At 48.5% G+C, this 16,230-nt stretch overlaps 1 protein-coding gene across 5 annotated transcripts in view; it reads left to right on the top strand.

Moving 5' to 3' along the window:
- SLC11A2 (solute carrier family 11 member 2) overlaps positions 1 to 16,230 on the top strand; it is a 679,758-nt gene that overhangs the window by 408,623 nt on the left and 254,905 nt on the right. For all 5 annotated transcript variants that reach the window (XR_011304995.1, XM_069653368.1, XM_069653369.1 and 2 more), the window contains exon 10: positions 14,672 to 14,830. Coding sequence is in view for 4 of the 5 variants with exons in the window: in XM_069653368.1 (XP_069509469.1) it covers positions 14,672 to 14,830 (159 nt within the window). In the remaining variant the exon portion in view is untranslated. The remainder of the gene's footprint in view (positions 1 to 14,671; positions 14,831 to 16,230) is intronic.

Here is a 16,230-nt window from a genome sequence, read left to right as displayed (position 1 = left end):
TGTCCCCGGCCCCGACGGGCTCGGCTCACGCCCTGCTTATGGGGATGAACACCCCGGCGACACTGACGCACACAAAGACTCACATAAGCACACAACCCATGGCTCTTCTTCGTCTAAGACGAAAAGAGCTTCGGCGCCCAAGGAGACGCAGGTTCCACCGGCGGCCTCCTCGGACCGTTCAGGTTCGAAGCCCCTCTCGCAACCGCAGCCGCGACCAGCGACTGGGCTTTCGGCAAATAAGGGCGCCGCCCCCAAACCATCGGCCGGCGCGCATCAACAGAAGGCGCATACCGCCGTAGAGCGTTCGACACCCATAGCGTCGAAAACGCAAGCTTCCGCCGACAAAAGAGTCGCCGAAAGCTTGGCGAGGATCGCTGTAGCCGACGCCCAGAAGCGTACGCCGAAGAACACGTCGAGCGCTACGCATAAGTCGAAAGACACGCCGAAAAAGCCCGAAGAAAGGCAGGGACTACCCCCTTCAGTCGGGGGGTCACCCAGCACACCTGAAGGTTTTTCGGAGGGCGACGGGACACTTTCCTCGACGCTTTGGGAGAGGTCGAGCCATTTCCAGCTAGATGACTCTATTTTTCCCCCGCCAGACCGCTCTGGGGTACCCCATGAAACCATGGAAAGACTCACCTCTGTATGGAGAGGATGGAAAGGTTTATGAATACCCAGACCTCTCAAACTCCCAAGAGGACTAGAGAAGGGCCTCAGGAGGACCCCAGGGCCAAAAATCCGAGGCTAGTCGATCCCCAGGTGGACACAGCCTCAGACTTCCATAACGTATACGACCTCACTGGGGAGGAAGAATACTTGGAGGAGGAGGATGTTTTCATGGATGATGAAGAAGGACAGAACCAGGAGGAATGTCTGGGAGACAGGCCAGACATTATAGAAGAAGGCTTCCGAGAAGACACTGAAGAAGGACCTTCGCACCCCTGGCAATCCCCATCAGTATATTCCGACACTGATGTCCTAAACCTAAATCCTCCTGACAATTCACCGGTTAGGAACACGTCTCCAATTGACGATCAGCCCACTTTCAATGCACTGTTGCGCAGAGCAGCAGCACATTTTGAACTGGACACTGGGGAGCTCTCTCCAGAATTAGACTTTGTGGATAAAGTAATTAAAGAGAAACCCCCGGTCAGCCAAACCATTCCCCTCCTAGCTTCAGTGAAGAGAAGAATCATCCCTTCGCTGGCCCCTCCCGCATTGATCAGAGGGGTCAATCCGAGAATTGAAAAACTTTTCACTCCTTCTCCCTCAGACCCGCTCTACATTAGGGGACATTCCATTCCGGATTCCCTAGTAGTATCTAATACTAGAAAGAGGGCAGGGGTACCACTTTCCACCAGTGAGGCCCCCCTGACAAGGAGGGCAAAAGGCTATATGCCCTTGCAAAAAGAGTAACTTCCTCGGCTGCCTTCTCAGCAAGAATTGCGAACAACAATTCTTTGCTTGCTAGCTATGCAGACGCGCAGTGGGCCAAACTGCGCAAGGACGCCGAGGAAGCACCGGAGCCTTTACGTACACGCCTACTTTCAACTATTGGCGAAGGAACCCAGGTGAACCAGAGCATTGTAAAGAACTCTCTGGACGCGGCAGAAACAGCGGGACGTTCCCTGGTGCAGGGAATACTCCTAAAACGCCATGTATGGCTGCGCAACTCAGGGTTTAAACCGGAGACACAGGCGTCTTTAATAAATAAACCTGTGGAAGACTCTAACCTCTTCGGAAAAGCGGTGGATGAAGCTCTAGAGATGGCTAAAAAAGAGTTCGATACTATCAAGACTCTTGACCAAATCTCTAAGCCCACTGCCAGACGCGGCTATGGCAACAAACGTTTTTTTCGTGGCCAACGCCAACAACAACAACAAAGTCAGCATCAACAATACCCTGCCACCAATTACCAGACCAATAGTGGGCAGTACAGCCAAAGAGGCCAACGCCAGGGTAAAGGGAGAGGTCGGGGATCCACCCCCAGAGGCTCCCAAGCCCCCAACAACTCCAAGTGACGCGAAGATTTGCGTCCCCTCCCATGCAACACCGGTCGGGGGCCGGATAACATCCTTTCTTCCTGCATGGGAGGAGATAACGTCAGACCGTTGGGTACTTTCCACCGTAGCCCACGGATACTGTATCGAATTCAACAGTTCCCCATCATACAGACCCCCGAGGGGACGTCGCATGACACCGGAACATCTTGCCATCCTGCTCCAAGAAGTACAACAACTGCTGGAAAAAGGAGCCATAGAGGTCGTGCCTCTATCTCAGGTAACGGAAGGTATTTATTCAGTGTACTTCCTTGTACCCAAAAAGGATCTAACCATGCGCCCTGTATTAGATCTGCGCCCAGCGAACAAGTTTATCAAACCCCAAAAGTTTCGTATGGTAACCTTACAGGAAGTAATCCCACTGCTTTCTCAGGGAGATTACATGACAACATTGGACATGAAAGATGCATACTTTCATATTTTAATGTTGCCAGCGCACAGAAAATACCTCAGGTTCATGATAGAGGGCAAACACTACCAGTTCAAAGTGCTACCCTTCGGCATAGCATCAGCACCAAGGGTATTCACGAAGGTGCTGGCAGTGGCAGCGGCCCACCTGCGCAGGTTGTCCATCCCAGTTTACCCTTACCTCGACGACTGGCTCATTACAGGGGATTCTTACGAAACATGCTTCTCCAATACCCAAAAGACAGTAGACCTTTTGTTCCAGTTGGGCTTCTCCATCAACGAAAAGAAGTCCAGTTTAGACCCCAGTCAAATCAAGCAATTCCTAGGGGCTCTAATTCAAACAAAGGACGGCCTCGTCTTCCCCTCCAAAGAGAGGGTCCAAAACATGCTGTTTCAAATCCCTCAATATGTGACCGGTCGAGAGGTGACGGTACGCAAAGCAATGCGCTTGCTAGGAATGATGGCGTCGTGTATTTATTTGGTACCTCACGCGCGCCTGCGCATGCGCCCAATGCAAGAGTGGCTCAACAGCCAGTGGTGTCAGGCCAGCGGACTATGGGAGGATCTAGTTGTGGTCTCGCAAGCCTTGGTTCTCTCGCTACGGTGGTGGACAAAGGAAAACATGGAAAAAGGGAAACCCTTTGCCACACCCGCGGCGGAAGCCACTCTAACCACAGACGCATCCCTCACAGGATGGGGGGCGCACCTATCCCATCAGACTGCTCACGGAGTGTGGACTCCGAACGTAGCATCCAAACACATAAATCTACTGGAGCTACTAGCTGTGTTCAAGGCGCTAAGAGCCTTCCAGGAACACCTACAAGGCAAAACAGTAATGGTCCTTACAGACAGCACCACGGCCATGTACTACATCAACAAGCAAGGGGGCACCCACTCTCCAGGCCTGTCCAAGCTAGCCCAGAATATATGGAAGTGGGCTCTCAAACAGGACATGTTCCTACTATCACTACATGTACCCGGGGAACTCAATCTGCTGGCAGACAGTCTCAGCAGAGATTTCCCCCTGCCCGAAGAGTACGAATGGCGCCTGCACGAAGACATCGTCTTCGACGTCTTCACACAATGGGGATTCCCAGAAATAGACCTGTTCGCAACCCTGGAGAACTCACAATGCCTAAGTTACGCCTCCAGGTACCCCCAGAACCAATCCAAGGGGAACGGTCTGTCGATGCAATGGTCAGGGAAATTTGTTTACGCTTTTCCCCCCCGACTCCCCTTCTCAACAGAGTGGTGCACAAGATGCACCAGGAACAAGTGACCATGATACTAGTGGCCCCAATGTGGGCACGACAACCATGGTTCGCTCACTTGATGGAGATGTCTCTATCCCCCCCAGTAAAACTCCCCTGCCCGTACAACATGCTGTCTCAGGACAAGGGCAGGACTCTGCATCCATGCCCCCAGAACATGAACTTAGCAGCTTGGCTCCTGAGATCATAGAGTTCGGACATCTACAACTCCCGCAAAGATGCATGGACATCCTCAGGGAAGCCAGAAAGCCGAACACTCGCCACTGCTATTCTAGCAAGTGGAAAAGATTTGTCATCTGGTGCAGGAGTAAAAGCATCAACCCTATTGACTGCTCTCCCACACATGTGGTCCTATACCTGACCCACCTATTGGATTCAGGTCTAGTGTTTAACTCCATTAAAGTCCACCTAGCTGCACTTTCTGCATACACCACTTCCCAACTCAAAGTGTCGTGGTGGAGGATCCCTGTTATAAAGGCCTTCATGGAGGGAGTAAAGAGAATACACCCCCCGATAGCTGACCCAGCTCCCGGATGGGACCTTAATGTGGTACTTACCAGACTCATGGGCTCTCCATTCGAACCCATGCACAAAGCATCTCTTAAACACCTCACGCTTAAGACTGCTTTTTTAATAGCTATCACCTCCATCAGGAGAGTAAGTGAACTTCAGGCTCTTTCTATTCTAGACCCCTTCGTTACAGTTCACAAAGATAAAGTGGTTCTACGCACTCACCCTAGGTTTGCTCCGAAATTTATTTCTAAATTCCACGTAAACCAATCTATAGAACTACCAACGTTCTTTCAAAATCCTTCCAATTTGGGAGAAAGGACTCTGCACACACTAGATGTACGCAGAGCGGTCATGTTCTACATGGAAAGAACCAGACCACTGAGGAAGACTAATCAGTTCTTCGTCTCGGTGGCAGCAGGAAGAGAAGGAGATGCGGTTTCAAAATCCACTATTTCTAGATGGATTGTTCAATGCATCACTCTCTGCTATACTCTTGCTAAGAGAGAACTGCCCTTTAGGCCATGAGCACACTCTACTCGAGGCACGGGGGCATCCATAGCATTCATTGCAAATGTTCCCCTTGAGTCCATCTGCAAAGCGGCTACCTGGAGTTCTGTGCACACCTTTACAAAACACTACTGTCTAGATACACACTCTAGATCTGACTCCCAGGTGGGACAGGCAGTATTAAGACATCTTTTCTCTACTGTTCCTTCTCATAACCCACCGCCAACTCCGGGTACTGCTCGCTAGTCTATGCACAGCATGTGATTCTAAGCAGATTAACAAACATCAGAAGAGAATGCATTACTTACCGTAAAAGCATTTCTGATGGTTGTATCTGCTTAGATTCACATGCGCCCGCCCTTCCTCCCCGCTCGGATGGAAGGAACATAGACTTCCTTTATATATCTCTCTCTTTTCTGTACTCACTCACGTCTAGAAGGCTCCCTCAGGGCAGAAAAATACAAACAGAGGGACCTCGACGCGTGAGGGATTGTGGGTACAACGCACGTCACTATAGGGATAGTGTTTCAGACACGCCTTGTCGACGTCCTCTTTTCGACTACGAAAAACAAAATGCAATACTCCGCAGTGACCACTGGATGTCGGACCTATGCACAGCATGTGAATCTAAGCAGATACAACCATCAGAAATGCTTTTACGGTAAGTAATGCATTCTCATATATTTCATTTTTTTTAAATCTGATGTTACATTAAACTGTACATTATTGTTTGAATCTTGGACTGATGTTCAGTAATAGTGGTGTGTGGGGGACGCGAGTGTCTATAATTGTGGACACTATTTTGGTTCTATGTCGTTAAGGCTTCGTGCCAGAGCCTGTATTCCTCACCTGCACCCAAATTGTTTGTTCAAACTGTTTCTAGAGACCTAAGATCTGTTTATCTTTGGTGTGCGCTGATACGATTTAGTTTTGTCTTTTGTCTGCACTGGATTAGCATACAGAAAACAATGCTTTTCAAATAAACCACAGTGGTGTTCAGATGACATGAAGTCACTGATTTGATTGCCCTAAAGCATCACTTAAACAGTCACCTGCTAAAAGACCAAACATTAATGCCAATTGCTTCCTGCTTTATATTATGCCTTTGTTTGGCCATTTATGTTGGTCTCCCAGTCCTGCCTGCTCCTGTAGTCTATCTCTGGCCCTTCTGATTAAGCCAGCCCAAAATAAAGATCCCTTTCAGTTCACCATAACCGCCCAACGCTCCATCATACAGTTTAAGCATGTTTAGTTTTACAAAGAGTTGCTAATTTGGGAGACGGGAGCTTTATTTAAAAAAATATCTTCTGAGCAGCATATCAAGCCATTGGCTGCATTGTGGAAGGTAGAGGCAGGGGAAAGCCTGTCCTGCCCTTATCCTCCTGTCTGTAGTGCTGAATATGGCGGCCCCCAGCTTTCCCAGTGGGAGATTAGCAGGCTGCCTGCTGTGCCCTGGACCAACGCCCCGTTTGCCTGTTGCCTATGTCTCCAATTCTTTAGAGCGTTCAGTCAGTGCTTGGTTGGTGCACATGGATCTGGCCTCAGAATGGGTAGTTTACAGGAGTGATGTTTACTAGGGCGATACTTTATCTGTACTGTACGATACACCCTCCAAGCGTTGTGTGTGTGTGTGTGTGTGCAGTGCTTTAAATGGGCCGGGTCTATGCAGCCCTTAGTACCCGCAATTCTTATTTTTGACAATGAGTACATGCACTTCTCAAAGCTTGTATTTAAGTACGCGGTGAAAATGAAAGCTTTTCATTGAACTGTTTTGGCAATTGAGAACTAAACTCCAGCAACCTTTTCTGTGGAAAGACGTGCCCTCTCCCCTCCTCCCACTTCCCCCAACCACAGTGTCCATAATGTCTCCTTCAGGAACCACCCTGCAAAACAAAAGGCAGAGCCAAGCATGCAGCTTCAGATCACCCTTCACCATGCTTGGAACACCATTTCGCTAACTGGGCTTTACCTGGTGCCCAGGGGGTCCCTTGAAAGTTTTCATCTGGAACAGATTGATTTGAAAAGCATGGGCAATGACTTTCTTAACAAGTTTGTCTTATTGGCAGTGGCTTTTCAAATGTGTGCCTGTTTAAAAAAAATTGAAATTGTGATGGAACATTTTCGACTGAAGGCACATGCACAGCTCCAGTTCTCCAGCATGGGTCTGGCATGGATTCACATGTTCATGAATATTCCCTGTTGTCAGGCTGGGAATCCTCCGTAAAAGAAAAAACGGTTTAACTTTCGCTTACAAACTGTATTTCTCCTTTAAACCATTCACTGTCCTCTGGGTCATACTGTCCACATCCAATGACAGTCCTCTCACTAAGCCCCTCCTCTGGCAGCAATTTTCAGATTTTTACTGCACGCTTCAGTGTTGAACGTCCTCGAGTTTGCTCTTCGAGCTACTGATACGTTTTTTCGTGTTTTTGATGGAAAAGGGTTTTATTTTTGTTAAGAGGAGTCTGTGTGCTCTTTTCTCCATCTGCCAACAGCAGGGATCCATTGTCAGTAAATTTCAGCACCCCTCAAGGGCGAAGATCGCCCTGCACCAAAAGCGGATCACGGAATGTGTTTGTAGAAGACAAGCACCTGCAATGCCTCTACTGCCTGCATCCGGAACACAAGGAGGTGGAGTGCGAGATATGCCTCAGGTTCTCCAAAAAGACGACGAGCGACAATGCACAGAAGACTGACGGTGTGGCTTAATGCCAAGCCCTCTGACCCATGCTCCAAGCAGGGTCATGCCACACCCAGGACCGGCTGGTCTGAGGAGCGGCATTCAAAGTCCTTTGAGGGCACCTCATCCGTGGGGGCCCAAGATAAGGCCAAGAACCGCAAGTCTGAGTCAAACCGGGTTCGCAGCGGAAGCAGGTCCCAAGGTGGATAGGGCCCGACCGATATCGCCCTCCTCCTCCATTGCCAGCCGGCAATCAAGCTTCTCCTCAAAAAGGAAATCTACCCCGGCTAAACTGCGTGTGAATTCCATGAAGCTACGGACGGAAAAGAAGGCCGAACAGATTAAGTAGGCCCAATCTGCACAGGCTAAGACTTCGTCTGCAACGGATTTGGCGACTGCTACTACCACAACGGCAAAGGGCTCTGACCCTGCGAAGGTGGCCCCAGCAGCACAGAAGTTATCCCTGCCCCCAAAGTGCGACACCGCCGCAGTGACTTTGACAAAGTCTGCTGGCACACCATAAGGGGGGAAACCGTCTCACACCCGGTTCAAGACCCTCAGGGGGGGAAATGGGGAGGTGGGAGGCCCCGAAACAGGCCCCCCAGACCATGGCCCAAGCCTTGGAGGTCTCGTCCACGGACGACAAAAAGACCAGGATTCCTTACACAGGGTCCACAAGGACGTTGATGTGGAGGACAACAGCACATGGCCTAATTTTCCAGTCCTGCTATCTCAGCCGAGGGACATTTCCTTGGACATTCTATTGATCCTGCACACCTTGGTATCAGAGATCCAGCGTAGGATGCCCACGGACCTGGATCCGGCGGTCCTCCCAGGTCCCCGATCAGCCTCCAGCGAAGAAGAGGAAGCGTCTTCCGATGCCCCCATTTCAACCTCCACCGCGATGTCGGGTCCCTTCTCCCCCAGCAGACCCAGTTACGGGGATGGATACGGCCACGTTGACGGATGACGATGCGGATATCATCGCAGCGGACGGCGAATATCTACATTTGGATGCTCCACATAAGGTGTCCCCACCGGATGAGGTGGGATCATTCCACTCCATGATCTCCAGAGCCTCCAAGCTATTCCAGCATGTGCCCGAGGAAACCAAGAAGGAGGATTTCTTGTACCAGAGGCGCAAGGCCAAGAGGAATACTATCATGGCGGTACCCCTTCTGGACGATGTTTGGGAAGAGGGCCTGGCCCTCAAGAAGAACCCTTGCATGGCTGCAGCCCAACGGGATAGGCTGGAGAAGAATTATCAGGTGCCTGAGGTTGCAGCCAACCCGTCCTCATCTTCTGTCCCGCCAGACAGCGAGTGGAAAAGGATGGAAGCCATGGGAAAGAAGGCAATTTACACCGCAGCGTCCACTATCAAGGCGGCCATCGCACTGGCGATCCTAGCCAGGTACGACAGGGAGTTGTGGTACAAGCTGGGGCCTATTCTGGAGTTCCTTCCCCCAACAACAAGAGAATGGAGGCCGCCACTCTCTTTCAGGAAGGTGTTGTACCGTCTTATCACGCCATCACAATGGCATGGACGTCGCAGACACAGGGTTCTGGCAAATGGGGAACGGGGTCTGCCTTCGTCGCCAAGGCTGGCTGAAGGCCACACATTTTTGTTGGTAGGTCTAGGTGAAGGTGCTGGACATGCCCTTCGACGGAGAGAATATTTTTGTCAATGTCAAGTTGATCGACGAGTCCATCTAGGCCGTCTAAGCGGATACGGAGACGGCCCGCTCCCTGGGCACTCTCCAGCAGTATCGCTCTTCTCTTCTCTTCACTCCTCCAGGGGAAAGTCGAGCAGGTCTTCCAAAGGTTTCTCCTCATTGTACCGTCAACCTTCCAGGTCCACAACTCAGGAAGCCTACAGAGGCCGTTTCCAGGCCTACGGTAGCGGAGGGCAGCGGAGGGACGTCGAGCCCCCACTTTTGCACCGCGGTGGGAGGCCGGCTGACGAAGTTCGTCAGTGAGTGGAAGAAGGCCACCACTGACAGATGGGTGCTGGATGCTCTCAACAGGGACACACCCCAGAGTTTAAACGCAGGTGTCCTCGGATCCCTCCGGTTACCAGTAAGGAGCAGCACATCCCTCAGCTCCTGGTAGAGGTACGGGCCATGCTGCAAAAAGGGGCGATAGAGCTAGTACCCCAAAGACTGCGGGGCTCCGGAGTCCATTGCAGATACTTTCTGGTCAGAAAGCAGACAGGGAGTGGGGCTTGAGGCCCATCCTAGACCTACAACATCTGAATTAATACCTAAAGTTCAGGATGGTTACTTTGCAGTAAGTGCTCGGCCAGCTGGAAAAAGGAGACTTCTTGATGTCATTGGACCTGGAGGATGCCTACTTCCATGTCCCCATTCACAAGAAACATCGGAAGTTTCTACGTTTTGTAGTACAGGAACAGCACTACCAGTTCAAGGCTCTAACGTTTGGCTTGAAGTTGGCCCCCAGAGTGTTCACAAAATGCCTGGCACCAGTGGCTGCCTATCTACGTCTACCGGGCATACACGTTTAGCTGTACCTGGGCGACTGGCTCGTTCGTGCAAGCTTGCGGGAGCTGGTCGTCAGATACGCAGACGACCGTGCAGCTACTGACGGATCTGGGAGTCTCCATCAACTATCTGAAGTCCTACTGAACACCATCGCAGAACATGCTGTTCCTAGGCGCCAGACTCCATATGGTGTCTTGCCTGGCGTTGCCCTCAAAAGACAGGGTAGCATCCATTCAAGGAAAGGTGCAGCAACTGTTGCCGACGAGGGCAGCCACGGTGTGGGCCATCCAAATAGTTATTGGGCATGATGTCGCCCTGCATCTACCTCATCCAGCTCTGCAGGTTGCAATTGAGACCCCTTCAGGAGTTCCTGGTCACTCGTTGGATACAGGTGCCTGGAAGCTTCACAGAGAAGATCCCTCTCAACAACGATAAGATTGTGGGGCGTCTGCTCCAACATCGCCCACAGTATGTGATTTTCAAAACTCCCCCCACCCACCCCCCCCTTACCGGGAGACGGTCACCACAGACGCTTCCCAGAGGCCTGTTGCTGTCGCAGGAGAAGGATCTCCATATCAACATCCTGGAGCTACGGGCAGTGTTCTGTGCCTTCAAGTCGTTCCTTATGTCTCTGAGGGGCAAGGTGGTGAGGATCTTCACAGACAACACCACCACCATGTTCTACATCTGGAAACGGGGGGCACTCGGTTCCCAGCTCTCTCCAAGGAAGCGCAGGACTTGGGGCGCTGGCAGACTCCATCAGCAGGGAATTGCGCTCCTGTTACGAGTGGCATCTTCGACAGGACCAGATGGACCGCATCTTCAAGTGAGGCAGGCCCCAGATCGGTCTGTTTGCGACAGCGGCAAATTCCAAATGCCAGAGGTTTGCAAGAAGATTCCACCAACCGAGGAGCCTCGGGGGGTGGGGGGACACGTTCTCCTTCCCGTGGAAAGGGCTGTTTCTGTACGCATTTCCTCTCCTGCTATGAGTCAACACACTCAGACAGTGCCAATGCAGGTGATGCTCCTCGTGGCCGAGGCAGATTTGGTACACCGGACCTTCTCAGCCTGTCAGCGTCCCCTCCGGTCAAGCTGCCAGTGGTTCCTGATCTTCTCACCAGAGAAGGAGGTGCAATCCTACATCACGACCCAGGATCACCGAACCTGAGGGCTTGGCTCCTGCAGCCCTAGAGTTTGGAGGATATGAGTTGCCAACGTAATGCAGGGAGGTCCTGGCCAAAGCCAGGGCGTCGTTGGCCTTGAAGTGCTACGGTCACAAGTGGAAGCGTTTTGCTACGTGGTACCAGTCACAGAAGATGACCCCTTTGGGGGGGTCACAGGCCCACAGATCCTGCTGTTTTTGCTATCCTTGGCTCAGGCCGGACTGGTGAACGCCTCCATTAAGGTACATCTGGTGGCTATCTCCCGCTACACCAGGTCAGAGGAGTTTTCTCAAAAGACTTTTCAGATCTTTCCCACCGTTAAAGTCTCCTGCCCTGGCGTGGGAACTCAACGTGGTTCTGATGAGGCTCATGCGGGCCCCCTTCGAGCCTCTGCATCAGGCCCCTCTCTAGTTCCTCTCATGAAAAACGGCTTTTCTGGTGGCCATCACCTCTGTCAGAAGTCTAGCTGAGATCTAGGCCCTATCCTCCAAACAACCATACCTGACTTTCCACGAATCGAAGGTGGTGCTACATACGCACCCCTCCTTCATGCCGAAGGTTCCGTCGGAGTTCCACCTCAACAAGCCTTTGGTGTTAGAATTTTTTCCCCCCAAAACCTTCATCACCAGCGGGAAGAACCTTGCATTCGCTGGTCGTTGCTCGTGCCCTGAAGTTCTACGTCCCATGCACAAAGAGTTTTCAGAACACTTTACAGTTTTTCGTGAACTTTGATCCTGTGAACCATGGGAAGGTCTTGTCCGAGGCTTCCATTTCAAGATGGCTATCCAGCTGCATTACGCACTGTCATCGGTTGCCTAACCGACCGCTGCCCAGCCATCCGAGAGCCCACTTCACCAGAGCGATCGCTGCGATGACTGCGTCCTGTCTGTTGTACTCCTGCCCGACATCAGCAGGGCTGCTACGTGGAGGTCCATTCACACCTTTACGAAATTCTACTGCGTCAACAGGGATTCCAGGGAGGGGTCAAGAGTCGGCCATGCGGTGCTACGCAACCTGTTTGCTTGAGGTGAGTGACCAGGGGTAGGTGTAATTGCTTCTGTTGAGCCTTGCCGCCTTCCGTGGTTGTGTAATGCTGTACTGCTATGTATTTGTTATTCATGAGCATGTGAATCCATGCCAGACACCATGCTGGAGAGGGTTTAAGTTACTTACCTGTAACTATTGTTCTCCAGCAGAGGACGGTGATTAGTTTAAAAGACAAATACAGTTTGTAAGTGAAAGTGAAACAGTTTTTTCTTTTACCGAGGATTCCCACCCTGATGATGGGGAATATTCATGAGCATGTGAATCCATGCCAGAACCATGCTGGGGAACAATAGTTACAGGTAAGTAACTTAAACCTTACCTACCAAATTCCTTACTATTAGACAATTAAAGCAAGCAGTAATAAAACTCCCTTTTTAAACCTTAGTTTACATGTTATTTTATAGTTTTTATATCCCCTCCTGCCATATGTAATGTCCTTGAAGCTTTGTAGGATGCATGGCCCTTCAGCAGACCAGAGTTTGAAAAGACAAGAGGTGCAACACAATGTGTGCCAGTTTGACATGCAAAAAATAGGCTAATTTGAAATAGATATTCAAAAGGTCTTAATACAATGCATAACAGCAGAGTTGGTTGTAACGAATCCCACTTTCACTGCTTAACCAAAGTGTGTGATCCTTGGAAAATCATTTTATCTCACTGTGCCTTGTTTGCAAAAATGGGGAGTTCTCAAAGCCTGCCATCTTTTGTACATCACAATAAGAGTGTCAAAACAGGTCAGAATCAGTCTGATTGATCAGCATCTCTGAGAGATGCTTGCATTAGGCTGACGGAATCAAATGTAAAGTTGATGACTTAGCCAATATGACCAGAGGAGGGGGCTTTAACCGACCAGTAATGCCCCCGCACCTCTGAGAGTCATATTGCCATTAGTACCCCGGTACAACATGGGGTAGTAATTGCACTTTTTCTTGAGCCGAGAAACGGCGCTGCGGCCATTTCTCGACTCGAGGGGGAAAGAAAATTCCCGCCGGCTATCGGGAGAATGGACTACATGTAGTCTGTTCTCCCTTTCCATGGCGGCCATTGAATGTTATGTAAAAAAAAAAATAAACAAATGAAATGGCCACCATGGAAAGGGAGGAGGGACTACAAATAGTACCTCCTCCCTTTCCATTGTGGCCAGTGGTGAATGAACCCGGAGTTGCGGCAGTGATTGCGAGCCTTGTCGTTCTGGTAAGGCCCGGGCGAAGGCCAATGAGCTTGCTTTTTTCAAGCTCATTGTCCCTCGCCGGGTACTAATTAACAATAAACCATTGCACTGAAATTTTTGGTTGGAATCACTGAGATGTCTCGGGACAGACTCCTCAAAAATATAGACTTACACAGAGTTGAAGAGTGTGTGAGAACATGACTGGAGTAGGAGTGTGGGTGGGTGAGGAGAGAGAGAAATGGGCACAAATGCAGAATGGGACCAGAAGAGCAAGACAGCAGAGAAAGAGTTAGACAAAATTGAGAACTATGAAAATGGAGTGGAACACACCTTGTGACATTTAATTGGCTTGGGTCAATAAGCCTAGTCAGCACAACTGATTTTATTCAACTTTACACTCATTATGCACATTTTGCTTAGTCTCTGGCCCATAATGTCTGTCCAAACAGATACAAATTGTTACAGCTTTTAACACATGATCTACTTTGAATGTCATCGTGCAAAAAGGTGGTTGGATCTGTTTCATGCCCCCTGTTGTGGATTGTGACATATTTGGTCTAGGTATTTTTATAAATGGTTTTAATGGAAAGTTCTAGATTAGTACGCGCAGAGTCCTTTTTGGATGCATCTGAACTATAAGGAAATGCAAAACTGTAGCCGAACTAGGCAAAACCACTGACAAAATGTGAATTCTAGTCCTCGTGTGAATCCAGGAGAAACATGGCAATGGTCCAAAACCAGATAGCAGTTATGTCTGCGGAAAGCAAAAGAAACACTGGCTTTGACCAATACTTGTATATACTGATAAAAAAGAGATGACTTAGGCTGTACGCTTTGCTTGGATGTCACCCATCAAAATTGAGTGAAATCAGGGCAAGATTGAACATTGCCCCAAAGTAAAGCATCTTTTGTATTTGTGTTATGACTGCCTTTAATATAACAGTGCACTTTTGTTTGTTTTTGTCCATTCTACTCCAAGATTAGAAACTCTATTCTATTCCCACTTTACAATTACGTTGTTGTATGTTTTATCGACGATGCAGTGGCACCTTTTAATAATTCCACTGAGATTTTTTTCAGAGGTGCCCTTAATTAGCTGGAAAGCATAGCCCAATGGAACAAAAGGGATGCATTTATCTTCGACTCCATTTTAGATCTTACAGGAGAAGAATCTACTTATGTTTTTAGCCTTAAAGGAGTATGCATATTTTCTAATATGGTTGTTATGAGAATATATATTTGTAGTAGTGTAGATTTTATCTGAACAAACAAGTATTTGACAAATTGATTTTCTGCAACCTACATTATCTTCCTTTTATTTACTTTTTTTCATTAACACTGTCTCCTCTGCAGTCTAGAGACGTGAATCGTGCGAGCAAGAAGGATGTTGCGGAAGCCAACAAGTATTACTTTATTGAATCCACAGTTGCTCTCTTTGTGTCTTTCCTCATCAACGTCTTTGTCGTCTCTGTGTTTGCTGAAGCATTTTATGGAAAGACTAATGACCAAGTAGTAAGTTTCCCCAGTGTTTTATTTTTCTTCAAATATGTTGTCCATTCAAATTGGGGTGTTTTGTTGAGAAATGTTAGAATATGCATTAAACTTTACTTCCTCTAGACTTCCGTTTTCAACAACAGGCAAAATGTTTCATCATTTACATAGCATCTTGTATAATGTGTCGGGTGTTTGCCTTTTGTTTGCTGTGGTATTAGAGTGCATTATTTCTGTGTGCTTTTTTAGATTTGTTTAATCGTAAAGTATGTCATTAGTTAGATTTTTGGATCCCTGACTGTCATTGGTAAGAACAAGGTTGTGTGGTGAACTAAAATAACCCTTATTGCTTGCTTGAGTGTGTCTATTGGGAAACAAAGTATTTTGTGCTGATTTTTGGCCTCATGCTTTGAGATACTCATTGCCTTTTCTATACCCACTTACCTCTCCTTTCTTGGTATAATCATAGACCTGTCCTTACGGCTGTCAGTGCAGGATGGTCCCATTTTGTATTATTACTACAGTCCCTTTAGCCAATATTGAAGGGGGACTCTGTTCCCCATTTCTTTTTACAAGGATGTTTTTTTTTTACTTTGATGAATTCACCATTTCTACAACACTAGAAAGTGACATTGGAGGTACTCTGGGGACCAGGGCTGCCCACCAGATCTCTTAAGTGCACCCTGGAAGCAGTACAAGGGGAATCCACAGAATTCTTTCCCATTTCCTTCAGGTCCTGTTTAATTGCCCCAACCTTTTTTCTTTTGGTAGAAATATCTAGACAAGGGAATTAGATTTGATAATTACATCTCCCATAGTGATTCACGTTATCGGTCACAAATCCCTGGGTGGATCCTAAAACACCCAGCCCCCATTCAAACAGATAAAACTTGCAAGGAAACCCCTAGAGGCCAGAGGAGGACATGTTGAGATGGACTTTCAGAATCAACCCTGGTGTGAGGGGATTTTGGGAGACAATTCTCTTAAAGTGAACAGGGAAACAAATGAAAGGATAGCCAGAACCCAATCAAAGTGAGGTAGCAGAGTGGTTGAGGCTTATCCTCAGGAAGGGTGTGAGAGTGGTCTAGGGATACGAGTTGACACAGAGCACCACCAGTAATTTCTTTTAGATGGGCAAGTACATAAAAATACTATTATTAATTAGGCCTTTAGTTAAACACCAAGCAGATAAAAATACCCAGGCAAATATTGTCAAACAAAATTTTATAAAACATATATACGCATCCATGCTGCAAATAAATAGGCAGACATCTTTAGAATCAACACAAACCGCTTCCTTCAATGTTATAAAGTCGCACCCTAAGATGGTTTGGAGTTTGTGCCCAAATGTCAACAGATCCAAAGCATACAATTCTTCAGATAAGTTTATATAGAGATTTGCATTTGCAGTGCAAGTCGTT

Source organism: Ambystoma mexicanum, chromosome 3q (assembly GCF_040938575.1).
Source record: "Ambystoma mexicanum isolate Mex_15411 chromosome 3q, UKY_AmexF1_1, whole genome shotgun sequence".
Taxonomy (NCBI): Eukaryota; Metazoa; Chordata; class Amphibia; order Caudata; family Ambystomatidae; genus Ambystoma; species Ambystoma mexicanum.
The sequence above is the reverse complement of the archived record's forward strand: the minus strand, read 5'-3'. Positions and strand labels throughout refer to the sequence as shown.